Source organism: Salvelinus sp. IW2-2015, unplaced genomic scaffold (genome assembly GCF_002910315.2).
Source record: "Salvelinus sp. IW2-2015 unplaced genomic scaffold, ASM291031v2 Un_scaffold16660, whole genome shotgun sequence".
Taxonomy (NCBI): Eukaryota; Metazoa; Chordata; class Actinopteri; order Salmoniformes; family Salmonidae; genus Salvelinus; species Salvelinus sp. IW2-2015.
The window spans coordinates 17,593-43,329 of record NW_019957696.1 but is presented as its reverse complement, the minus strand read 5'-3'; the positions used below and the strand labels follow the sequence as shown (position 1 = coordinate 43,329).

The 25,737-nt window shown below is 45.3% G+C and overlaps 1 protein-coding gene, 3 long non-coding RNA genes and 1 pseudogene across 4 annotated transcripts; 2 read left to right on the top strand and 3 right to left on the bottom strand.

Moving 5' to 3' along the window:
* Positions 1 to 2,012: 2,012 nt before the first annotated feature.
* Positions 2,013 to 4,606, bottom strand: LOC112081021 (tumor necrosis factor receptor superfamily member 9-like). Its single transcript, XM_024146978.2, has 7 exons — positions 4,388 to 4,606; positions 3,849 to 3,968; positions 3,573 to 3,716; positions 3,384 to 3,456; positions 3,055 to 3,179; positions 2,824 to 2,961; positions 2,013 to 2,666 (listed from the first exon to the last, which is right to left on the bottom strand). Exons 1-7 carry the CDS (start codon positions 4,521 to 4,523, stop codon positions 2,554 to 2,556), a joined length of 849 nt encoding a protein of 282 aa, XP_024002746.1. The 5' UTR covers positions 4,524 to 4,606; the 3' UTR covers positions 2,013 to 2,553.
* A 7,575-nt stretch (positions 4,607 to 12,181) lies between these two features.
* LOC112081024 (segment polarity protein dishevelled homolog DVL-1-like) overlaps positions 12,182 to 25,737 on the bottom strand; it is a 31,143-nt pseudogene continuing 17,587 nt past the window's right edge.
* On the top strand, positions 17,602 to 19,693 carry LOC139027505 (uncharacterized). The gene is made up of 3 exons (XR_011479604.1): positions 17,602 to 17,626; positions 19,446 to 19,552; positions 19,608 to 19,693. It is a non-coding gene; the product is annotated as an uncharacterized lncRNA (long non-coding RNA).
* On the top strand, positions 18,187 to 18,652 carry LOC139027506 (uncharacterized). The gene is made up of 3 exons (XR_011479605.1): positions 18,187 to 18,218; positions 18,354 to 18,392; positions 18,619 to 18,652. It is a non-coding gene; the product is annotated as an uncharacterized lncRNA (long non-coding RNA).
* Positions 19,270 to 19,848, bottom strand: LOC139027504 (uncharacterized). The gene is made up of 4 exons (XR_011479603.1): positions 19,818 to 19,848; positions 19,617 to 19,693; positions 19,461 to 19,570; positions 19,270 to 19,332 (listed from the first exon to the last, which is right to left on the bottom strand). It is a non-coding gene; the product is annotated as an uncharacterized lncRNA (long non-coding RNA).

The following is a 25,737-nucleotide window of genomic DNA, read 5'->3' as shown; positions in this document are numbered from 1 at the left end:
AGGCCTCTCCTCGGATTACTGTGACAGTAATTTGTGGTGGTGATGACTAATTTACACTACTACTACTGTAGGCCCATTCCATGAGTGTGGGTTCACATTTTCCACCGTGTAGGCCCTAATTGTGAAATGTGAGATGTTCCATCTCAGTGGGCTACGCCTGTCAAACTAGAAAAATACAGTAACTAAGCGTGGGTGTGAACTGTGATGCACTACTCTGCTTCTCTGTAGACTCATGAAAAGTGAAGGTTACATTAGTACAGATCTGAAAGGGCAACCTGGTCTCTGAGCATTTCGTATTATTCTGTACATGAATCCGAGACACTCCATTTAGTATGATGTTTTGTATGGTATGTATTAATGTGGCTGTCCATCACCCATTTTGTATGATATGTTATTAATTGTAATTCATACGTCACAAATTTGCAAAACGTATGATATGTTACGAATTCTAGCCAGCTGGCTAACATTAGCTGGGCTAGTGGTTGTTAGGTTAGGGGGAGCATTAGCTAACATGCTATGTAGTTGCAAAGTAACTAAAAGGTAGTAAAAAGTTAAGTTGTCCGCGGTGAGATTCGAACTTGTGCGAGATGTTTGCGTTAAACMGCCATCCAGCCACACCGACCAACAACCCTACCTTTGCCTTAAGTAACCGTAACATATCATACTATATAATTTGAGTATTCTGGATTTACATTTACTATGCTACGTCTGGTCAGAGACCAGGCTGCATGAAAAGTAAAGGTTACATTAGTACAGATCTGAAAGGGAAGTTTCTATAGGATCCTCTGCCTGAGATGCTCTTCCAGCGTGTTTGACACTGTTTCCCCTCTTCCCTGTGTGACTCCTATTAGTCATACAGCGTTCATGATTCTGTTAGCTTTATTTACTCCTCGTGTTATTTCCCAGCAGTGATAGTACAATGGGATTAATATGACACATTTAATCATAATCCTCTCGGCTTTCCCAGCTCTGCCTAGCAGAAAGCCCAGAGGGAGTATTTCTTTCTTTTTTACAACCAGGGCTAAGTGGGCTTGAGTTAAGCATTTCCAGCAAGCCGAAGGAACACCGATAGATAATGCTTATGATTGCAAACCTACAGTGGTGAAAGAGTTCACTCTGGTTTTGATCTTATCAGACTAGGTTAAAGGAATCCCTTTGATCACATTCAACGCCTATTGCCTACATTGTAAATTGTGTGTCAAGCGCAATTAATATTTGTATTATTTAACAGACTTTTCCAGTTACTTTAGATACACTTCTGTGTAAAGGGGAAACCCCCACCTGAGAGGATTCTCTGACCTTAGCATTTCCCCTACATTATTTGGAATGTCCAGACCCTTTTCTAAATCTCTTCCTGGAAATGTCAAGTTCGGTAGATTTTAAGCTGCCTTTATTATAACATCATACTGTATCCTGCACACATTTCAATGTCTTTGTCAATGTTTATTTAACCAGGTAGGTTGACTGAAAACACATTCTCTCATTTACAGCAATGACTTGGAATGGTTACAGGGGAGGGTGGGATGAATGATCCAAGTGGAATGTCCTTGACTCGATACCAGTCAACAAAAGCAGTACAGTCACACAGGAAAGTGGCTCCAAGTCACATACGGTACCACATTGGTACATTTATCATAAATCTAATTCTTAAAGTGCTGAGGCATTACTCTGCACTTGCTCTTCGTCAAACCTTGCGCAATAAAACGTTCGTCACACTTCGGGTTGTACAGTATATTAAGTAGGGGTATTCCCTTCAGCTTAGAAACTGTGGGCAGCTAGGTTTAGCCATTCAGGGAACTGAGAAAAAAACGTGACTATGATACTGTATAAGCCAGTGGGAGGCATGGAGGCTGCCAGTCACAACTATACAGCGCTTCCTGTCTTTTTTTTACTGCTGTACCCCCTCATTCACTGTTACATTAAGACAGGTCATGGCTCTGATACTACCTTCATACACATTTCAAGAGTAGTATTTCATATTCAGGCCATAAACTGATGGCAAATGTCCTTTATGAAACCAGAAAATGTAAATAGTTGAACTAGTCCAGCTGTAGCCAATTGCTAATGCATATGTCATATAGTGACATTGTTTTCCCCCCTAAACTTCCCCATCACTACTGACATTTGAATATCAGTTTGCTAGCTGACATGTACATAATCTTAACATAGTGACCTAGTTTACCTTTGAATGTGCCTGTGAGATAAGAAAATGACTGGGGTATTAAAAATATCACAAATTCAAAAAATGATCTAAGCCTCAATGTCTTATTCCCAGCGACTCAGTAGCATGGTCCAGCAGAGCTAGAGTCCAACTGTATCAGCAGTAGCGTCAGCTAGCAATGTGTAGGCATCCGAGTGCCAGTGTGAAGTAGTGATCAATAGTATGACCCTGTTCCAAGTTAATTGTCACGTGCACAAGTACAGTGAAATGCCTTTCCCAACAATGCAACAATAAATATCAGTAATACATTAAAAAAATAAATTAAAAAAYTWAAGTGGAACAAAAACACATGAAGTAGAAATAAGTACACGAGAAAGTAAGTCCACTGCCACTCACACAGGCAGGAGCTTGGTCTCAAAGTCCTGGGAGCACAGGATTTCAGAGCTGCTGCCCTGCTCCTGCTGAGGGTGATGGAAACTGGTCACCACCAGGCTCCTGGGTTCATCTGAGACGGAGGGAGAGCGGAGGTGAAGATTGGCTCAATCTCAGATTAAATTATGTTGACGCTTCGTTCAGGATTACAGTTTGAAAGCTGACGAAGAATGATATTGCACTGCAGTATGATGAGTAGGAATGAATAAAATTGTATAAGCATTAATTACCTGTAGGGTGAGTTAGCTCATTAAGGGTTGGCTCCTTGGGGGCTGTCTTCTCTGGCTTCTTTTTAGTGATGATGACCAGAAACAAGATGATAAGGATGATAAAGACCCCAAATGAGGCACTTATAGCCCAAACCAGCCCTGTGCCATCAAAGAAAGAGGCTTTGTCATCTTTTTTTAAAAACAAGGTGATATAACATACATTTTGCTATGGGTTAGATTCACTGGTCTTACCCTCAGGGTCCGCCTGTGTTGAAGGTAAGGTGTTGACTTCGGGCGTTACAATGTTGGCAATGCCGCACTTGCTGTCACTAACTGCATCTCCCACTGAAACAATGTGTTCCTTGGGATGCAGACAGCTGGGACAGAGAAATAAAGATTAAGGATTGGCTCTCCAATATCAGATTACATTGAGTAGCCATGGCGGAGGATTTTAGTTCTGAGTTGCTGAGATTAAGTCAAGTGTTTTGCTGCATACGGTAATTTATGCAATGGCATTAGTACTATCGGTAATTCCAATATTGKCGCAAACTCAGAGTTTAAAGGGGGGGATTAAATCTAACCTTGTTCTCCAAGACTTGCACTTCTCATGGATTTTGTCATTGAAGGTCCCATCTGGACAATTCCGGCAGGACCCTATGGAGACAGACATGCAAAGGGTCGGACTTGGTGAACATTTTCCATGTGTCTTACTAGGCATGCCAGATAACTTCTTCGACTTTAATGTCTGCAGGTACAGATGTGTGTCTTACGTGCAGCGGGAAGAGGTTCCTGGCCTTTCCCACACTCCTCAACACAGAAGGAACAGTGGTCATCACCACATCGGAATCCTGCCCTACAGTCACATTCTGTGTCCTTGCTTTTTGTACAGGCCTTCTTAAGGAATTGGGCGCCACCTACACACACACACAAGCAAGCGAAAGAGGAGTGAAATGAATATATGTTAAAATGTCTCGCTCATCAACAATAGATATTTAAGTATAGAGGAGAATAGATTCTATCAAATGGGTAAATCTCTGGTGACATACCTACACACTGAGTACACCTGAGACAGGAGTGTGATGTACCATCAGTTGTGTAGGTCTCATTCCTACATGGAACGCAGAGCTTTTCTGGGTCTGGTCCACAGCGTGTCACCAGACGGTTCCCTACACAAAATACACAGACAACAATTGAAAACACATCTACATCCATAATAACATCACAATCGCTCCATCAGTAGCAATTGCAGTGGACGGTAAATATATTTGATAGGAAACTATTTCCAGTCCTCTTCCACATGCCAGATACAGTTGTTTGATCATTATCCATACACTCCCCTCTTGTGGTACTAATAGAAGCCACTGAAACTCAACTGGGTCACTGTGGTATACCCACTAAAGGATACATATGATTTAATTAACCTGGGATACACTAGATTGTTCATCCCCATGAAAGAGATCATTTAACCAGATAAAGCCTTGAGAATTTACTTCTCAAAATCCAAGCCCTATTACATTAATTCTTGATTATTTATAGGTTACATTTAAAGTTAAGCCATTTACAGTAGCCTAGTTTAGACATTTACCTGGATTGCACCTTTCACAGCAGACATCAGGAGAACCAGCAGAGGTTGTCCATTGTTTACAACCTATCTCACCAGTGCTACTCAGGCAACACAGTGTGAGCATAGAGATACACAGTACCCTGAGGACCAGATGCATCTTCTCTCGCTGCCCTCCAATTCACACAGAAAATTAGGAACACAGAAGGGCTATGGATGCCAGGTGACAGCAGTGCAGTTGCTTGACAGTAATAATAATCCAAATGGAATAGACAACAGCAGTACCCTACTTGAAAGCACCCTCTCATATGATGAGACTTCAAACTCTCCTGCCTTTATGTAGGTTGGGGGGGGGGGGGGGGCGTGGACACATTTTTTTTTAACTAGGCAAATCGGTTGAGAACACATTCTTATTTACAATGATGGGGCAGATTTTTACCTCGTCAACCCAGGGATTTAATCCAGCAACCTTTCGGTTACTGGCCCAACGCTCTAACCACTAGGCTACCTGCCGCCGACAAATCCTAACGTTTATCTATTTGTCACTTGTTGCATGCGTAAAATAAACTATTTGAGACGCAGATTAAGTGCTTGAAAGGGATATGTCAACAGAACTAATTGCAAGCAGGGAGATGTTTAATAAAAAGTTGAAATGACAAATACAAGTAACGAAACTACATTGGAGAATGAAAAGATTATCAACAGTTTGTCTTCAGTTTCCTATGATAACACGTTATCTTCTGTCCTGTAGCCTACTCATTGAAGTTGCGGTCCACGAGTGGAGARGTGATGTGCAGTTGAACGATTCGTTCTCTTTGAACGACGTTTATTTTAGCCGTTCGCTCCTCCAGCTCAGCGGTTCCAGAGACGTAAACCGACCTCCAATGCGCGAAGGAAAATGGATCATGAGCATAGAAATACATGTTTAGAASGGATAATTGATCGCATTGTGCCAGAATGAGAAACTAAAACATACAGCCTGTGCTCAGCGAACTCGAGAACGAATCGTATTGCGTATCATCTTGCCTGGCTACCCAGACTCCATGCTCCCGTCAAATGCTACGCCCGTTAGTTTCTTCTTTCGTTTCCTGGTTGGGACGTCGGTTTTGGGGTAGATATTGGTGAATTATATATCCGATCTAAGGCTTATGGTCTTTTCTCAATACAAATGGCGAAAACCAAGTCCTGTTGTAGCGTACCTCTTTGTTCAAATTCAAGAAAAAAAGCTGTATCTAATGCCTCTACTTTGAAGTCAAACAGGGTTGGTCTGGTCTTGGTGGGCTAGCTCGAATTGCGTTAACACTACCTCAAGAATATGAATGATGTCATATTGACTTTTCATAGCCGATCATTCAGAGTAGACAAAACAGCAGGTCCGGGACAAGGTAGCACTTCCAGTGAACAGGTCAGGGTTCCATAGCAGCAGGCAGAACAGTTGAAACTGGAGCAGCAGCATGACCAGGTGGACTGGGGACAGCAAGGAGTCATCAGGCCAGGTAATGTAAACTCAACCCATTCAGTACAAATGTGCGCAACCGCGACATTCAAACGAGGCTACAAAGAAAACTAATGGGACTGTAGCGACTGTGTTGACTTCAAAATCTGGGGTGTAATCTACGTTTCTATTCAAGCGTTGATTGACATGGTAATGGCTCTATAGTATTGGAGAAAAGTAGAAAAAAACGGACCCTCCGTTACATCGTGATGTGTCATGCCGTAACGTACAGCAAGTAAAGCAACTATTTCTGTCTTACAATCTCTCCACCAGGTGTAGCACTTCTCGCATCGTTTAAAAACAAGAAATGGACAGTGACGGGGTAAGGGGGGGATACCTAGTCATTTTTGGGTCATCACTGTAAGCGATCATGAATCTCAAAGCCGCTGTTTACATCTGAAGATCACTTTAGCATCGCCCTAAAAACCCGATTCAAATTTGACACAAACCTTCAAATAGGTATGTAATGACACATTATATAAACTCTTTATAGTGTTTTATTTTCATTTTAGAGGCGATAAGGTGATACGTTTTCCCATACATCTCCTCTCCTTCTCACTATCACGCATTAGTTTCGCTTCCCCACCCGCCATTTTTAAAAAGACCCGAAGGAGCTCATTGCCTTCTTGAATTATGCAGAAACGGGCAGCGTGAAGGTCTCGGCGTGAATTCTGTTGGAAAGGGGAGAAATGTGCTTTACAATGGTATTGAAATTACAGTTGATCTGGAAGTATTACGTTTTTGTGGTGCTAAAATAAGGTCAATTGTACAGACCAAGGCGATGTACAAAAGTGAGTGAGTTTACGTTAGTCCTGAGGCATGGTCCTAGGGCTCAGGTCCTCCGAGAGGAGAGAGAAAAAGAGAGAATTAGAGGGAGCATACTTAAATTCACACTGGACACCAGATGAGCCAGACTAATGTTGCTAGCTAGCTAGCTAGAAATTGTAGAAAGTCCTTTGGCTACAACTAGCTAGCTAGATAACTAGCTAGCCAGATGTTGAAGAAATCATTTAATTCACCCTCACTACTGTAACTAACGTTACCCCATACTCCCGATGCCAGCTAGCCAAATGTTTAGCTTTCTCGCTAGCTAGATATACTGCGAGCGTCATTGCTAGGATAAGTTAGCTAGCTTGATGCCTAACCTTGCTTGCCCTGGCATTGGCTACTCGCTAGGAGGCTAACCAAACACAGAAGACGACAGGTTTGATAGGATGTAAATAGCTAGCTACACTATATATACAAATGTATGTGGACACCCCTTCAAATTAGTGGATTCAGCTATTTCAGTCACTCCCGTTGCTGACAYGTGTATAAAATCGAGCACACAGCCATGCAATCGCCATAGACAAACATTGGCAGTAGAATGACCTTATGAAGAGCTCAGTGACTGTCAACGTGGCACCGTCATAGGACGTCACCTTTCCAACAAGTCAGTTCGTCAAATGTTTGCCCTGCTAGAGCTGCCCCGGTCAACTGTAAGTGCTGTTATTGTGAAGTGGAAACATCTAGGAGCAACAACGGCTCAGCCGCAAATTTATAGGCCACACAAGCTCACAGAACGGGACCACCGAGTGCTGAATCGTGTAAAAATCGTCCTCGGTTGCAACACTCACTACCGAGTTCCAAACTYCCTCTGGAAGCAACTTCTGCTCAATAACTGTTCGACGGGAGCTTCATGAAATGGGTTTCCATGGCCGAGCAGCCGCACACAAGCCTAAGATCACCATGCTCAATGCCAAACGTCAGCTGGAGTTGTGTAAAGCTCACAGCCATTGGGACTCTGGAGCTGTGGAAATGCATTCTCTGGAGTGATGAATCACGCTTTACCATCTGGCAGTCCGATGGACGAATCTGGGTTTGCCAGGAGAATGCTACCTGCTCCAATGCATAGTGKCAACTGCAAAGTTTGGTGGAGGAGGAATAATGGTCTGGAGCTGTTTTTCATGTTTCAGGCCCCTTCATTCTAGTACAGGGAAATCTTAACGCTGCAACATACATACAATGACATTCTAGATGATTCTGTGCTTCCAACTTTGTGGCAACAGTTTGGGTAAGGCCCTTTCCTGTTTTAGCGTGAAAATGTCCCTGTGCACAAAGCAAGGTCCATACAGAAATAGTTTGTCGAGATCGGTGTGGAAGAACTTGACTGGCGTGCACAGAGCCCTGACCTCAACTCCATTGAACACCTTTGGGATGAATTGGAAAGCCGACTGCGAGGCTGAGAGTGTAGCACCAAATGGGGACCGACTCCATATTAATGCCCATGATTTTGGAATGAGATGTTCAACCGGCAGGTGTACACATACTTTTGGTCATGTATTGTATTTATCTAGCTAGTTTTGCAAACGTTCGTCTAGCTAGCATCAAGTAGAGCCAATATAAAATTGCTGTAAAAACCACTCTAGCTTAGTTTAGAAGAAAGACTGAAGTTTATTTTTTACAGGAGAGTTACTTTTGATCCACCACAGCAAAGATTTGTATAACTAAATCCTTGTTCTATCTCTGTCCGTAGCAAATATTTTCATAACTAACCCAAGATTGACCAGAGCCTGTCGTTTCCAATGGGAGCAAATTAWTCATAGTTGGCAGAACAAGCAAGGAGGTGGGCGGAGCCAAGCACGAAATAGTGAGGTTCTATTGGCGTGTTCTAAACATTTTATTTGCATATTTCTGTTAGGGAATGCCTACTCTGTGAGTTGCGCGTCTGCAATAACTCAATTCGTCCTTGCACTCCTCCTAAACAAGCCATATTTTGAAACGTTGGCAAAGGGTAAAGTCTACAAAACACAGTCCACTCTGTTAGTTACATATTCTAGTTTTGGAAACAGAAAACTGTATGGAGATCAAATGTTTTATCAATGAGAAAATTAGCAGAACCTCTGCTCCATCAACTCCCACTGCCGGCCGTTGGGTGTCCTCTAGTCAACATTTTCGGTAGTGAATGAAACGCCAACCACATGGCCCACCCCCGTGAGAGATAGGCCTTGTGGCTAACAACAATGCACCTGAAGAATTTAGTGTAAGTCTTCAGGCTACTTATCACCCTCATGGCAGTCAAGCAATGCATTCCCCCAAGAGTCGTTCACAATCTAGTCCGGTTGCAGCCACAACTAGACCTCGTTTCAAATGTATCAATAAATACTCTTATTTGTATGCCTAGCAATCAACAAATGTACATTGTTAACAGCACACGTTTACAAGTTTCAGTCACAAATGACAGCTTTTCAGTTTCACTTTTCAGTTCGCCGGTACAATTTTTGTACCATCGGCTGCCATTTTTAAAAATGTCTGCCAGGACCCCATGGGGCCAATGGTGGCTCCATATCTATATATTTTCAGYGTATACTGTACTACATACATCTACCAATGTGCCAAATGTTGTGCTTTTATCACAGTGCACAATTTAGTAATTTTTTTGCTTAAGCTGTCACTCTCGTCTGATGAAGAAGGAGTGGACCAAAGCGCAGCGTGGTACATGTTCATGATATTTKWTTAAATCTGAACACTAGAACAAAAATAACAAAGAGAAAAACGAACAGTTCTGTAAAGTAACTAAAACTATACAGAAAACAACTACCCACAAACACAGGGGTGAAAAAGGCTGCCTAAGTATGATTCCCAATCAGAGACAACGATATACAGCTGCCTCTGAGAACCACACCCGGCCAAACACAAAGAAATAGAAAACATAGAAATAAAGAAACTAGAATGCCCACCCTAGTCACACCCTGGCCTAACCAAAATAGAGAATTAAAGCCTCTCTCTGGCCAGGGCGTGACATAAGCTCCCCACTAGTATACAAAATATAATTTTATATTTTCATTCCTCCATATTAACAAAGAAATCATAGCACTCTTTATTATTTTTTGGTGACTAGTTGCTTGACAAAGTTTGAAAATGGGTCAAAGAAAGGGTTTCAAAATGATGACATTTTTGACACACTGGGGTCAGAATTGAGCCCAGTTTATGCTTTTAATCTTGGTGAATGTCTCAAGGGAATGTGATGACATTGTACTGACAGAAGAACAAAGATAAAATATGTTATAATTATTCACACAATGGGAAAATGGGAATGTCCTCTTAGGACAGAGAGGAAGACATTGCCAAATGTATTTCTCAGGTGAGAACAAGGCCAGACTGAGAGACAGAGAGAAAGAAGCGTCAGGGCATTACATAGTATATAGTGCAGTGCAACACCTGGTTTGGGAGAAGGCATTACACAACTTTTAAACTTTCTTTGTCATGCCCTTGTGCATATCAGCTGTTGTTTTGACTGACTCACCCATGTGACTGACTCGGGAGTTTACAACTACTATTATTACTATTATTCCACAAATAGTTGCCTGTGATGGACTGACGAAGCATGGAAATTGAAACAAAAAGCAACTTGTTTTGTCGTGAAAGTACCAATGACTCCTTCCAAAATTTGCATGAAAAACACATTACTGCATAAAATTCCAAGCAGACAGATCAAGCCCTCTTTGAATAGTTTGAGCCGGGGTGTGGACATGAAGCTATGGTTATGACTAGGGTTGGGGTTGAGCCGGGGTGTGGACATGAAGCTAGGGTTATGGTTAGGGTTGGGGTTGAGCCAGGGTTTGGACATGAAGCTAGGGTTATGACTAGGGTTGGGGTTGAGCCAGGGTTTGGACATGAAGCTAGGGTTATGGTTAGGGTTGGGGTTGAGCCAGGGTTTNGGGTTTGGACATGAAGCTAGGGTTATGGTTAGGGTTGGGGTTGAGCCGGGGTTTGGACATGAAGCTAGGGTTATGACTAGGGTTGGGGTTGAGCCAGGGTTTGGACATGAAGCTAGGGTTATGGCTAGGGTTGGGGTTGAACCGGGGTGTCGACATGAAGCTAGGGTTATGGTTAGGGTTATGGCTAAGGTTGGGGTTGAGCCGGGATGTGGACATGAAGCTAGGGTTAGGGTTGGGGTTGGGGCTAGCATTACAGCTGTGGAGACATTGTAATGCCATTCTAGGGTTCTTTTCTCCTGTCACTTTCTTTTCTCCTGTCACTGTCTCTTTTTTTTCATTTGCTACATTTTTCTCACCACTTCCCTATCTATTTGTATATGCACCTTCGAAGGATGAGCTCTAACAGTAGGTATCTTGTTAGATCCCATCCTTTGGGATTACTTACTCTCAAACAATTACATTGTTAGATCCCATTGGGTAACCTGGTTGAACTGTTGGGGTAAACTATTTGCACCTTTGTGTGTTGCTTCTAAGTATCTGTCTTTGATTTTCTTTCTACCTTTCACACCCCCCACTTCGTCCTACACACAGGGGCGTAGGATGTAAGGTCATGACATCAAATGTCAACACCTCATCTGCCTAAACACCTTACGTCAATAGCAAACACCCACGTCTCCCACTCTAGACAACACTTGCGTACACAGACAGAAAGCCGTAGTGTAGACCCCTAACACTACAGCTTATCATAGTAAAAGAGAAATTGAAACACTGTATGGTAGACCAAATAAGAGCTGCTCATAGTCAGTGTGTGGGCTTAGGCGGTTTGGAATAGTTATTCACAGATAACAGAACCTTTTTATATAGTGGGTTTAGATATTTGCATCGAACAGGGTCATACTGAGTCACTCCACATCTCTCACAATAGATTCCACCAGCTGTGCAACACAGCCATATTAGTCACTYCGTGTTCTGATCTGTAGCCCTGGAGAACCTTGCTCTAGTGAGTCTACAGTAGAAGCTCCGCCTCTGCATCTGGGGTCGCCTCCTCGCCRCTTGGGCCACAGCAGACACATCACTTCCTGTTAGAAACACCACATCCTCTCACACATGTGACTGTGACAGATAGCATTTCAGCAGGGTCTCATGGCGTCAGAGCGGGGTCTGCTCTGGCCTGGTGTTAGCCTCCCTCAGCCTCAGACCATCAGCCCACAGGGAAAGTACAGCAGTGTTTGTACCAGTAAGTTCCACTCAGAGGCGGGTAGATTTAACATCAAAGCAGATCATTTCATCAGGGCTTTGAGGGCAAGTACAGTAAAATAAGACGTTACAGAACTTACTCCACACTTCCTTGACAGAAATAACACCACATTATCGAAACACGGTGTATAGTGTAGGCCTATGTGTATGGGCTCTTACTGCTGGTTAAATATAGTAAATGCAACTAATATGCATATTGGCTTCCATTTAGATATGTACAGCACTTACCGTCAAGTAATACAGTTCAAAGTTGTCAAACCAACCTTTTTACTTGTTTCTGCAAAAAAACTCAAATCCACAACCGAACAGCACATCAATTGCACAGTTCAATGTTTTTTTTTGTTTTTTTAAGAAATTCAGACAAAATCTTTGTACATATATATTTTTTATTCTTATATATAATACATTTGTATGTACAATTTATTCCTGTTTTTGTAAAGAAATAAAACGAAAGACAAAGCTTTGATTGCAAACAGTGTTTCATACTAAAGGGCCAGAGAGAGAGCAAGAGAGAGAATGAACAAGTGCTCCAATAATGATTAGAGTGCTGCGACAGAAAGGTCTTATGCATCACACCGTTTCTGTGTTGTCGATAGACTTGGGCCGGGATTCAATCCGATTGCAGGTTATAGGCATTGTGGATTTTAAAGGCAATGTTCCCACGTTTGCGGAGACTACATTCATGGTAAACATTGCATATGTCGGCTCAATCGGAAACTACCTTTACATTTCTATGGCAGAATCTGTAATCAGATCTGCTTAAGCCATCATCCGCATAGCGTTTGTTTTGGCGGTGTTGGAAGTGGAACTGCGTTAGACTTGTCAAATCCACAAGTGGCTCCTGGCATTATACCTAAATTGGACATTGCCATTGGCTGCACAGCTATCGCCAGTTAAAGCTGGATCTTAGGCCTTAAACACAGCTTAACCAATTAACCAACCTTCACAAGAAGGACTTTCAAATCAAGGGCTGGAATTTCATCAAAAATGATCTGGTGATATCACAGAAAAATACCTACACTGTACAGAACTGCACACCTCACTGTGAGAAGCATTGGTTATCACTCTGATCTCTGTTTCAGTCAACACTGATGACTGGACGGGGACATCCATCCACTTTTAAGAGACTCTGTTGACTTTAACTGATGACGATCAGATCTGTTTTAGGTAGTAGATCTGTGGTGGACGGCCACTGTTTGCAACTCTGTTTGCAGATACACTACATGACCAGAAGTGTGGACACCTGCTCGTCGAACATCTCAATCCAAAATCATGGGCAGTAATATGCAGTTGGTCCCCTCTTTGCTGCTATAACAGCCTCCACTCTTCTGGGAAGGCTTTCCACTAGATGTTGGAACATTGCTGCGGGGACTTGCTTCCATTCAGCCACAAGCATTAGTGAGGTCGGGCACTGATGTTGGACGATTAGGCCTGGCTCGCAGTCGGCGTTCCAATTCATCCCAAAGGTTTTCGATCGGTTGAACATCTCATTCCAAAATCATGGGCATTAATATGGAGTCGGTCCCCATTTGGTGCTACACTCTCAGCCTCGCAGTCGGCTTTCCAATTCATCCCAAAGGTGTTCGATGGAGTTGAGGTCAGGGCTCTGTGCACGCCAGTCAAGTTCTTCCACACCGATCTCGACAAACTATTTCTGTATGGACCTTGCTTTGTGCACAGGGACATTTTCATACTAAAACAGGAAAGGGCCTTACCCAAACTGATGCCACAAAGTTGGAAGCACAGAATCGTTTAGAATGCTGTAGCGTTAATGTAGCATTGTATGCTGTAGCGTTAAYATTTCCCTTCAATGGAACTAAGGGGCCTAGCCCGAATCATGAAAAACAGCCCCAGACCATTATTCCTCCTCCACCAAACTTTACAGTTAGCACTATGCATTGGGCTAGGTAGCGTTTTCCTGGCATCCGCCAAACCCAGATTTGTCCGTCAGACTGCCAGATGATGAAGCGTGATTCATCACTCCAGAGAACGCATTTCCACTGCTCCAGAGTCCAATGGCGGCGAGCTTTACACCACTCCAGCTGACACTTGGCATTGATCATGGTGATCTTAGGCTTGTGTGCGGCTGCTCGGCCATGGAAACTCATTTCATGAAGCTCCTGACGAACAGTTATGGTGCTGATGTTGCTTCCAGAGGCAGTTAGGAACTTGGTAGTGAGTGTTGTAACCGAGGACAGACGCACTGAATTGTTGGAAAGGTGGCATCCTATGACTGTGCCATGTTGAAAGTCACTGAGCTCTTCAGTAAGGCCATTCTACTGCCAACGTTTGTCTATAGAGATTGCATGGCTGTGTGCTTGATTTTATACACCTGTCAGCAACGGGTGTGGCTGAAATAGCCGAATCCACAAATTTGAAGGGGTGTCCACATACTTTTGTATATATAGTGTATGTAGAAAGAGTAAAAAATCAAATGTGTTCACAACATGAGTCTGTTGTGGCGGTCAGGAGTCAATTGACTGCAATAATAATGATGCATTGGACAAAGCACAGCTAGGACAGTGGTCATATACTGGCCACTGAGTCACAGAGGGAAACGATGTCTGACTGAGTGTCTACGTGTGTCAGCCATAGAGCGAGACAAGGTATGACACTGACCGTCAATGCAACATCATGATCACATAAATAACATCAAACATTCTCCAGTGTATGGATTCTTCCTTTAGACCTTTGGCGAGAGGCCCAAGCCCCAATATTTAACAAAATTAATACGTTTTTTCCTTTTAAAGCAGTTGAGATAGTCATGAAGATAAGCAGCCTATAGTTTAAACTAACAACTGGTTACAGTGCCTTTCTTAGTTGGACAAATACAAGGGCTGTCAAATAGGCCAAGGCTAGCTTTGACTAGTTAMAATATGTCACGGTCCCCCTGCAGACCGGATAAGATAGCAGGTCAGTCAGTTAGAGCAGGAGTTTTGGTATGATTGGCCAAATAGTAGAAGTTTGTGTCAAGGGCGACATTCTAGGAGGCTGACTCAGAGTCCAGAGCCTCCGGTGAGGCTTCCCTCTTCCAGAGCTCTGTGTCCAGGTGGGTCTGGGGGATTGAGATCCAGACCCAGTCAGTTGGCTTGGACGTCTGGTTCAACAAACAGCAGGTGCTTGTACTCCACATAGAGTAACTACATGCTCTCGGGACTGGACTGTCTGTGGCAGCTCACAAGGATCACCACTTTGAACACCACTCACATCGATTTCACAAACTGTTCACGTCACATCAATACAAAAGAGCTGGCTGGGGGTTCTGATCAGACACTGAGGCTCTGTGTGTTTTTGTGATAGCAGGACTCTCTTCAGTTCTGTTGTGCTCTTGTCTCCTGTCCTCCCCTGCTCCGACATCTGAGGGGCCGTTGTGATAGCATGGGGAAGGAGGGGACCAGCATCTACATTCTCAACTCAGGAATAGTCAGTAGCAAATGGGGTAAAGAAGAGAAGGTGGGACGGACGAGCGGTAGGACGGGGGGGCTTGTTTGTGCTCAGCAAGTTTTTAAAAGGCACTGTCCTGTCTGTCACATGATGTCAACAAAGAACTCGCAGGGATTGCCCATAGCGTGCTGGAAGGACTGGCGGCTAGCCGTGAGCTCAGGGGGGACGGCTCCTAGCCCCCGTACCGGGGGAGCCCCGGGAGGGGTGCTACTGCTGACGGAGGTCTTAGAGGCCAGCCGGGACAGGCAGTATGGGGGGGGCAGGCCGGGGGGGCCGTAGGAGGAGGCGTGGCTTCGCTCGCTGTGGCCACACGAGCCGGGCCCAGGCTTGGTGAAAGGGGCGTGTTTGTAGATGAAGGATGTGTGGCTGTGGGTGTGGCTGTTCTGTGAGTGACAGTGACTCCTGTGAGACTGAGCGTGGCTGAAACCAGAGCGGGCGTGGCTGTGACTTGAGTGGGCATGGCTGCTGTGATGACTGTGATGACTCTGCTGGCTGGCGGACTTATCGCAAGGGCGCCTCGCTCCTCGGATGCCCATTGGCTCGGTTTCACTGCATGTGGACCTGTGACCCTTCACTTGTGGGGAGGAGTTTTGGTCAGGGACCTTCCCTGTCCCTGCGCTGGGGTTGGATCCAGTGCTTCTGCTTCCTAGGAGATGAGAGAGGGACACACACGTCAGCTGGGCAGCCACACACCTGGTTAAACCACACCAGGCACACACCTGGTTAAACCACACCAGGCACACAACAGCAGCTCCAAGTCACCAGCTTCTTATTACTGATTTTGAACAGTTGGCTGAATTGGCTGCCATTGCTATGATAATCATGGAGGTTGGACATTCATTATAATTCTCATCCACTTTACAGACCTAGGCCTAGATTCAATCAGTTGAAGCTTTAACCGGCGATAGCCAACAGCCGCATAGCTGATGTTTTGGCGGTGTCGTAATTTAGGTGTAACTGCGTTGAAGCTGTCAAATCAGGGAGAAGCTTCTCTTGTGATCATTTTCAGGCAGTCACACCCGTCCCACTCCCGATAGAAGTTCAGAAGGAGAAAGTATAGGCCATATAGAAATAATGACGCTCAAATTGAAAATCATTCAATTAAATGATGAGGATTTCTATCAGCCTAATCGAGGTGTAGATTACATCTCACATTCCAGTGTTCAAATTTGTAAACAAGGCTGKATGGGARTTTTGTTAATGTGCAGCCGTGCAGCCAATGGCAATGTCCTCTTTAGGTACAATGCCGGGAGCTGTTGTGGATTTGACAGCTCCACCTCAAACACCGTCAAAACATCAGCTATGCAGATCTGATTGAATCAGGCCCTTCATTGCCAACAGTCACAGGCAAATGTAACGATACACCTGCATCAAAGACACATTTTAAAATTGGAACATACTGCATTGATAATATCAACACAAATGGCGCTTTTATGATTTGCTTTTAAAAAGAAAGAGCATTCCATTGTTGAATTGTACAGAGAAAGATCACATTGATCGTATTGATACAGGTATAAACATTACATAATTATTATCACATTATCAAACATTTCCACCTCCTTTCAATAAGCTATGAGCACAACAGTACTGGGTAAAGTGGTTCATGACTGCCCCCTATCAGTGAGAATGATAGTGCATGATTTTGCCTGATTTGATCATCCTGAATCATGCACCTCTCATTCTGAGATTAGAGCAGCACAGGACCAAGAGAGGGAGAACAGACGGTCAGGAGAGTCACACAGACACAGCTGCAGGAGCAGAAACAGTATGGACACCAACACACTGAGAGGGAGAGGCACGGGGAAACAAAAACCTTAAGCTGTGGTATGAGGAGAATGTGGTGTATATTTATATATCAACAGAAAGAGATATAGAGAGAGAAAGATAGGAAGAAATTGAGATGTAGAGATGGGAGAGCGCAAAGGGCAAGAATTAAGGCAAGATAAAAAATGTATAGCGATGGATTGAGAGAGAGATAAAAAGGAGAAGGAGAGAGGTAGCAGAGAGTGGGTTAGCTGTTAGCTTACCGGTTCCCCAGAGTCCTGAGACTACCTGGTCCATCAGTCTACCGTTGCCCAGCAGAAACAGAGGGAACAACAGAGTTACACACACCTCCCAGCCTAACCTGTCTAACCCAGTCTACTTACTGTCACCTCCCAGCCCAGCCTAACCTGTCTAACCCAGTCTACTTACTGTCACCTCCCAGCCCAGCCTAACCTGTCTAACCCAGTCTACTTACTGTCACCTCCAGCCCAGCCTAACCTGTCTACTGCTGTCGACCCCACCTAGTACCTCTATGCTGCACCTCCCAGCCCAGCCTAACTGTCTAACCAGTCTACTTACTCACCTCCCAGCCCAGCCTAACCTGTCTAACCCAGTCTACTTACTGTCACTCCACCAGCCTAACTGTCTACTGCTTCCTACCTCCCAGCTAACCTGTCTAACCCAGTCTACTTACTGTCACTTCCCAGCCCAGCCAACCTGTCTAACCCAGTATACTTACTGTCCACTCCAGCCCAGCCTAACCTGTCTACTGCTGTCACCTCCAGCCAGCCTAACCTGTCTAACTGCTTCTCACCTTCAGCCCAGCCTAACTGTCTAACCCAGTCTACTTACGTCACGCTCCACCAGCCTAACTGTCTACTGCTTCACCTCCACCTACTTAACGTCTACTGCTGTCACTCCCAGCCCCGCTAACTGTCATACTACTGTCACCTCCCAGCCCATCCTAAACCTGTCTAACCCAGTCTACTTACTGTCACCTCCCAGCAACCAGCCTAACTGATTAACTGGGCTGGAGTGACAGCAGTAGACTGGGTAAGACATTAGGCTGGGCTGTGAGGTGACAAAGTAGACTGTTAGACAGGTTAGGCTGGGCTGGGAGTGACAGTAAGTAAGCTGGGTAAGACAGGTTAGCTGGCTGGGATACAGCAGTAGACAGGTTAGGCTGGGCTCGGAGGTGACACGAGTAGACAGGTTAGGCTGGGAGTGGAGAGTAAGAGTAGGTTGACAGGTAGGAGGCTGGGAGATGACAGTATAACAGGTTAGGGCGCGGCTGGAGTGACAGCAGTAGACAGTTAGGCTAGGCTGGGAGGTGACAGCAGTAGACAGGTTAGGCTGGGCTGGAGTGACAGTAATGACTGGGTTAGACAGGTGAGCTGGGCTGGAAGTGAGAGCAGTAGACAGGTTAGGCTGGACTGGAGGACAGCAGTAGCAGGTTAGGCTGGACTGGAATGACAGCAGTAGACAGGTTAGCTGGGCTGGGAGTGACAGTAAGTAGACTGGGTCAGACAGAGTTAGGCCCTGGACTGGGAGGTGAACAGTAGACATTAGGCTGGGCTGGAGGTGACAGCAGGTAGACTGGTTAGACAGGTTAGGCTGGGCTGGGAGGTGAAGCAGTAGGCAGGTTAGGACAGGTTAGTTGGGCTGGAGGTGACAGTAAGTAACTGGTTAGACAGTTGCACAACGTAAGTTCACAACAGTACGGGAAGTATTTGCTGGTTTAAGTCAACTTAAAACCTTAATTTAGTCATTTTAAATGCAAATAAATCATAATCAAAGTTATTTGTCACGTGTGCCGAATACAACCAGCTGTAGACTTACTCTGAAATGTTATTTACAGGCCAATCCAATACGCAAAAAAAAACTCCCAGCCAGCCTAACCGGTCACTGCTGACCCCCCAGCCTAGCCTAACTGCTACTGCTGTACCTCCCAGTCCAGCCTAACCTGCCTACTGCTGTCACCTCCAGTACCCAGCCTAACCTGTCTGACCCAGTCTACTTACAGTCACCTCCAGCCTAGCCTAACCTGTCTAACCCAGTCTACTTACTGTCACTCTCAGCCAGCCTAACCTGTCTACCTGTCACTCCCAGTCCCGCCTAACCTGCCTACTGCTGTCACCTCCCAGTCCAGCCTAACCTGTCTGACCGTCTACATTACAGTCACTCCAGCCAGCCTAACCTGTCAACCCAGTCTACTTACAGTCACCTCCAGCCTAGCCTAACTGTCTAACCTGCCTACTGCTGTCACCTCCAGCCCAGCCTAACCTGTCTAACCTGTCTACTGCTGTCACCTCCCACCCAGCCCAGCCTAACTATCTAACCAGTCTACTTACTGTCACCTCCCCAGCCTAGCCTAACTGTCTACTGCTGCACCTCCCAGCCCAGCCTAACCTATCTAACCCAGTCTACTTACTGTCACCTCCCAGCCCAGCCTAACCTGTCTACTGCTGTCACCTCCCAGCCCAGCTAACCCAGTCATACTTACTGTCACCTCCCAGCCCAGCCTAACCTGTCTTACCAGTCTACTTACTATCACTTCCCAGCCTAGCCTAACTGTTCTAACCAGTCTACTTACTGTCACCTCCCAGCCCAACCTAACCTGCCTACTGCTGTCACCTCCCAGCCCAGCCTAACCTGTCTAACCCAGTCTACCTGCTGTCCACCTCCCAGCCCAGCCTAACCTGTCTACTGCTGTCACCTCCCAGCCCAGCTAACCTGTCTAACCCAGTCTACTTACTGTCACCTCCACCCAGCCTAACCTGTTTACCCAGTCTACTGCTGTCACCTCCCAGCCCAGCCTAACCTGCTACTGCTGTCACTCCAGCCCAGCCTGTCTAACCCAGTCTACTTACTGTCACCTCCCCAGCCCAACCTGTCTAACCCCAGTCTACTGCTGTCACTTCCAAGCCCAGCCTAACCTGTCTACCTACCTCTAGTGAAGTCTATCCCCACCTTCTGGTCAACTGTGTCCTAACCTGTACAGCTCTCTCACCGAACATGAGTTAGAAAATGTCTCAGATACTGTTCTACTCATAACACCACACACACACACACACACACACACACACACAACACACACACACACACACACACACACACACACACACACACACAACACACACACACACAACCGCGAATTGCCAAATAAAAAAACTGCAAATGTCAATCAAAACAATTATGTAAAAGATAAATAAGAGATGTAAATATAGCCTCAGTCCTAAACTGTCTACTGATAGTTAATCCTGACCCTCCTCTGTATCATTACTGTATCAAACTCTCCGCCACTCAGAACACCCCAGACAATAAGGATGGGATGCAATGGGAATAACAATGTCTGGGTGATTGATTCTTGGTGATTTGAACAGAAGCGGGAAATCAGACTGAAGAGCACTATGATGAACATTAAAACAGACGAGAAACTATCCTCCATATTGACTAATTACCACACAGCCTGATAGCACTGCACTGAGGGAGAGTGGTATGTCGGCACAATTACAAACAGTGCGACAGCAACAGAGCACTGTACTGTCTAATGTGCTATCAAACATAGGCTCAGCCAATATTGATGGGAGGCTGTGACCTCAGTTGATATGTTTCATGCTAGCAAAATCAGCCATAAGCAGATAAGGTCCTTAGTTTACACAGCCAGTACTGAAGAGCTTTCCCTGCATGAACCATGTTGAATCATGATCGACATTGACAATATAAGACCATTTAAAAACACACTCTATCAAATAAATATGTGTCTGTGTGCGTGGCAACTTAATTTCCCGGCAGGGCAAACAGGCTAAGGTTAACAGGCACATGCCTTATGGAATTTAAATACAATACTTTGTCAACAGTTGACATTAGCTGTCATGAATAGTACAGCCCTAATGTCATGTGACGATTCCTCTAAAATATCAATAAAACAAATCACGTTTGTTTTTATTGCTAGTGTTAGTAGTCTTGCAGACTCACCCTCACTGTTGTGGCTGCCTGCACTCCCACTGTGGAAACTGTGGCAGGGTCTGAGTAGCCTGGTGGGAAGCCTGGAGGCGGAGGGGAAGGGAGGGAGGGGAACGGCTGGCCCCCAGGGGCCATGGGTTGGTGGCAGGGGGAGGGAGGGGGGCCAGGGTGTCCTGCTCAGAGCCCCCACCACTGGAACCCTCATTCAGGTTGAGAGACGCCATGTCTGGTGAGAGAAAGAGAGAGAGAGCGAGAGAGAGAGAGCGACAGACAGAGAAAGAGAGATACAGACAGACAGCGAGAGAGAGCGACAGYCAGACAGCGAGAGAGAGCGACAGACAGATAGACAGACAGAGTTAGTGACATCTATTGTGAGGTAGTCCATCTCACGACAGGTAAATAAAAACACTGCAATTGGTCTCTACAGTACATTTAACACAGGTATAATACACCTGTAATAATAATATACAGTACATAATATATTCTTGCCAAAGTGGCTCAGTGTCAGTACTTTGGCAGAGGTCTCCAAAGGTGTAGTAGCACTGCTCTGAGAAGGTGATCTTGTTGACGGTGTGTCTCAGGTAGCCATGTTTCAGCAGACTGCTGCCATACTTCCTGGCATCTCTCCTGTCCTTGAAGCCCTCCACCCTGGAGTAGAGCCAGTCCACCACGTCAGCACCTGACAGAGCAACAACACACTGGTCAAGAAGACTGTAGTCTTCACTACAACAGCACACGGATCCCTCCGGAACTCTCATTACGCACACCTGTCCCCTATTCCCATTGATTAGTACTTGCATAAATGTGCCCTTTGTTTCCCCATTGGCTGTTGATTATTGTTCCCATGTCCGTTGGTCGTGTGAGTACCTATGCATTGTCTCAACCTGTGCTGCGTGTTTTGTGCATTGTGTTTTACGGGTCTCGTCCTGTGTCGTTCTACGAGGTTTACCCTCGTTCTTTTGTTTGGGTACAGCCCAGTGTTTTGTATACGTGTTTGTTTTGGGTGTATTAAAAACCCCTATTGTGTATTCCTGCACCTGTCTCCAAAATCCTTTATACCAGCGTGACAATATGATTCTATTGTACTATAATATTGATAGCACTAACCACACAACATCTACTTACATTGATTGATGTGATGTCGACAATWTCAAGAAAATGTATTGCACAGACGTCACAGTTTCACTAACAGTAAGGGAAGTATTTGCTGGTTTAAGTCCAACTTAAAACCCTTAATTTAGTCATTTTAAATGGCAAATAAATCATAATCAAAGTTTATTTGTCACGTGTGCCCGAATACAACAGCTGTAGACCTTACTCTGAAATGCTTATTTACAGGCCCAATCCAATAGCGCAAAAAAATGTATTAGGTGTACAATAGGTAAGTAAAGAAATAAAACAACAGTAAAAAGACTGTGAAAAATAACAGTAGCGATGCTACATACAGACACCGGTTAGTCAGGCTGATTGAGGTAGTATGGACATGAATGTATAGTTAAAGTGACTACGCATATATGATAAACCGAGAGTAGCAGCAGCGTAAAAGAGTGGTAGGGGGGGTGCACACAATGCAAATAGTCCAGGTAGCCATTTGATTACCTGTTCAGGAGTCTTATGGCTTGGGGGGTAAAAGCTGTTGAGAAGCCTTTTTGTCCTAGACTTGGCACTCCGGTACCGCTTGCCATGCTGTAGTAGAGAAAACAGTCTATGACTGGGGTGGCCAGGGTCTTTGACAATTTATAGGGCCTTCCTCTGACACTGCCTGGTGTAGAGGTCCTGGATGGCAGGCAGCTTAACCCCAGTGATGTACTGGGCCGTACGCACTACCCTCTGTAGTGCCTTGCAGTCAGAGGCCGAGCAATTGCCGTACCAGGCAGTGATACAACCAGTCAGGATGCTCTCGATGGTGCAGCTGTAGAACCTTTTGAGGATCTCAGGAACCAATGCCAAATCTTTTTAGTTTCCTGAGGGGGAATAGGCTTTGTCGTGCCCTCTTCACGACTGTCTTGGTGTGTTTGGAACAATACTAGTTTGTTGTTGATGTGGACACCAAGGAACTTGAAGCTCTCAACCTGCTCCACTACAGCCCCGTCGATGAGAATCGGGGCGTGCTCGGTTCTCCTTTTCCTGTAATCCATAATCATCTCCTTTGAGGGATAGGTTGTTATTCTGGCACCACCCGGCCAGGTCTCTGACCTCCTCCCTATAGGCTGTCTCGTCATTGTCGGTGATCAGGCCTATCACTGTTGTGTCGTCTGCAAACTTAATGATGGTGTTGGAGTCGTGCCTGGCCATGCAGTCATGGATGAACAGGGAGTACAGGAGGGGACTGAGCGCGCACCCCTGGGGAGCTCCAGTGTTGAGGATCAGCGTGGCAGATGTGTTGCTACCTACCCTCACCACCTGGGGGCGGCCCGTCAGGAAGTCCAGGATCCAGTTGCAGAGGGAGGTGATTAGTCCCAGGATCCTTAGCTTAGTGATGAGCTTTGAAGGTACTATGGTGTTGAATGCTGAGCTGTAGTCAATGAATAGCATTCTCACATAAGTGTTCCTTTTGTCCAGGTGGGAAAGGGCAGTGTGGAGTGCAATAGAGATTGCATCATCTGTGGATCTGTTTGGGCGGTATGCAAATTGGAGTGGGTCTAGGGTTTCTGGGATAATGGTGTTGATGTGAGCCATTACCAGCCTTTCAAAGCACTTCATGGCTACGGACGTGATTGCTACGGGTCTGTAGTCATTTAGGCAGGTTGCCTTTGTGTTCTTGGGCACAGGGACTATGGTGGTCTGCTTGAAACATGTTGGTATTACAGACTCAATCAAGGACATGTTGAACATGTCAGTGAAGACACCTGCCAGTTGGTCAGCACATGCCCGGAGCACACGTCCTGGTAATCCGTCTGGCCCCGCAGCCTTGTGTATGTTGACCTGTTTAAAGGTCTTACTCACATCGGCTACAGAGAGCATGATCACACAGTTGTCAGGAACAGCTGATGCTCTCATGCATGCCTCAGTGTTGCTTGCCTCGAAGCGAGCATAGAAGTGATTTAGCTCGTCTGGTAGGCTCGTGTCACTGGGCAGCTCGCGGCTGTGCTTCCCTTTGTAGTTTGTAATAGTTTGCAAGCCCTGCCACAAAAGACGAGCGTCGGAGCCGGTGTAGTATGAATCAATCTTAGCCCTGTATTGACGCTTTGCCTGTTTGATGGTTCGTCGCAGGGCATAGCAGGATTTCTTGTAAGCTTCCGGGTTAGAGTCCCGCACCTTGAAAGCGGCAGCTCTAACCTTTAGCTCAGTGCGAATGTTGCCTGTAATCCATGGCTTCTGGTTGGGGTATGTACGTACAGTCACTGTGGGGACGACGTCCTCAATGCACTTATTGATAAAGCCATGTGGTGTACTCCTCAATGCCATCGGAAGAATCCCGGAACATGTTCCAGTCTGTGATAGCAAAACAGTCCTGTAGTTTAGCATCTGCTTCATCTGACCACTTTTTTATAGACCGAGTCACTGGTGCTTCCTGCTTAAATTTTTGCTTGAAAGCAGGAATCAGGAGGATAGAGTTGTGGTCGGATTTACAAAATGGAGGGCGAGGGAGAGCTTTGTAGGCATCTCTGTGTGTGGAGTATAGGTGATCTAGAATTTTTTCTCTCTGGTTGCACATTTAACATGTTTATAGAAATTTGGTAGAACTGATTTAAGTTTCCCTGCATTAAAGTCCCTGCCTCTGGGTGAGTGGTTTCCTGTTTGCTTATTTCGTTATACAGCTGACTGAGTGCGGTCTTAGTGCCAGCATCTGTCTGTGGTGGTAAATAAACAGCCACGAAAAGTATAGCTGAAAACTCTCTAGGCAAGTAGTGTGGCCGGCAATTTATCACAATATACTCTACTTCAGGCGGGCAAAATCTAGAGAAATCTACTTCCTTAGATTTCGTGCACCAGCTGCTGTTTACAAATATGCACAAACCTCCCCCCCCCCGTCTTACCGGAGTGTGCTGTTCTATCTTGCCGATGCAGTGCATATCCCGCTAGCTGAATATCCATGTCGTCATTCAGCCACGATTCCGTGAAACATAGGATATTACAGTTTTTGATGTCCCGTTGGTAGGATATTCGTGATCGTACCTCGTCTAATTTATTGTCCAATGATTGCACGTTTGCGAGTAGTATTAACGGTAACGGCAGCTTTCCCACTCGCCTTCTCCGGGTCACCACGAGGCATCCGGCTCTTTGTCCTCTGTACCTGCATCACTTCCTCTTGCAAATAATGGGGATATCGGCCCTGTGGGGTGTTTGGAGAATGTCCTGTGCGTCCTGCTTGTTGTAGAAAAATTATTTGTCTAATCCGAGGTGAGTGATCGTTGTCCTGGTATCTAGAAGCTCTTTTTTTGCCGTAAGATACGGTTGCAGAAACATTATGTACAAAATAAATTACAAATAACGTGAAAAACCCCCACATATTAGCACAATTCCTTGGGCGCCCGTGAAACTGTTGCCATTTCTTCCGGCGCCATTTTACTGAAAAAAAGTCATATTAATAATACAGTATTACTGGTAGTCAGCGTCCCCTCCCTCTCACCGATGACAGCGTTGCCAATGGTGATCTTCAACCACATCCTGTCCCGGATCTCCAGACCAGAGTCAGGRAGCTGCATCACCTTGACGATGGTTGCCATGTCCGTCTTACTCGCAGATAGCGGCAAGTCGTCAAATTCTGAAGGGGAGAGGAGGTTGAGACACAGCACATTCACAGA

Bases quoted from the DNA above. Each gene is read 5' to 3' on its own strand.
- LOC112081021 (XM_024146978.2), bottom strand. From the start codon at position 4,523: ATGCATCTGGTCCTCAGGGTACTGTGTATCTCTATGCTCACACTGTGT. The intron at 2,962-3,054 runs GTAAGACCAGTG...TTGATGGCACAG, and splicing joins AACACAGGCGGACCCTGAGG to GGCTGGTTTGGGCTATAAGT. The intron at 2,667-2,823 runs GTAATTAATGCT...CCTCCGTCTCAG, and splicing joins TGAGCTAACTCACCCTACAG to ATGAACCCAGGAGCCTGGTG.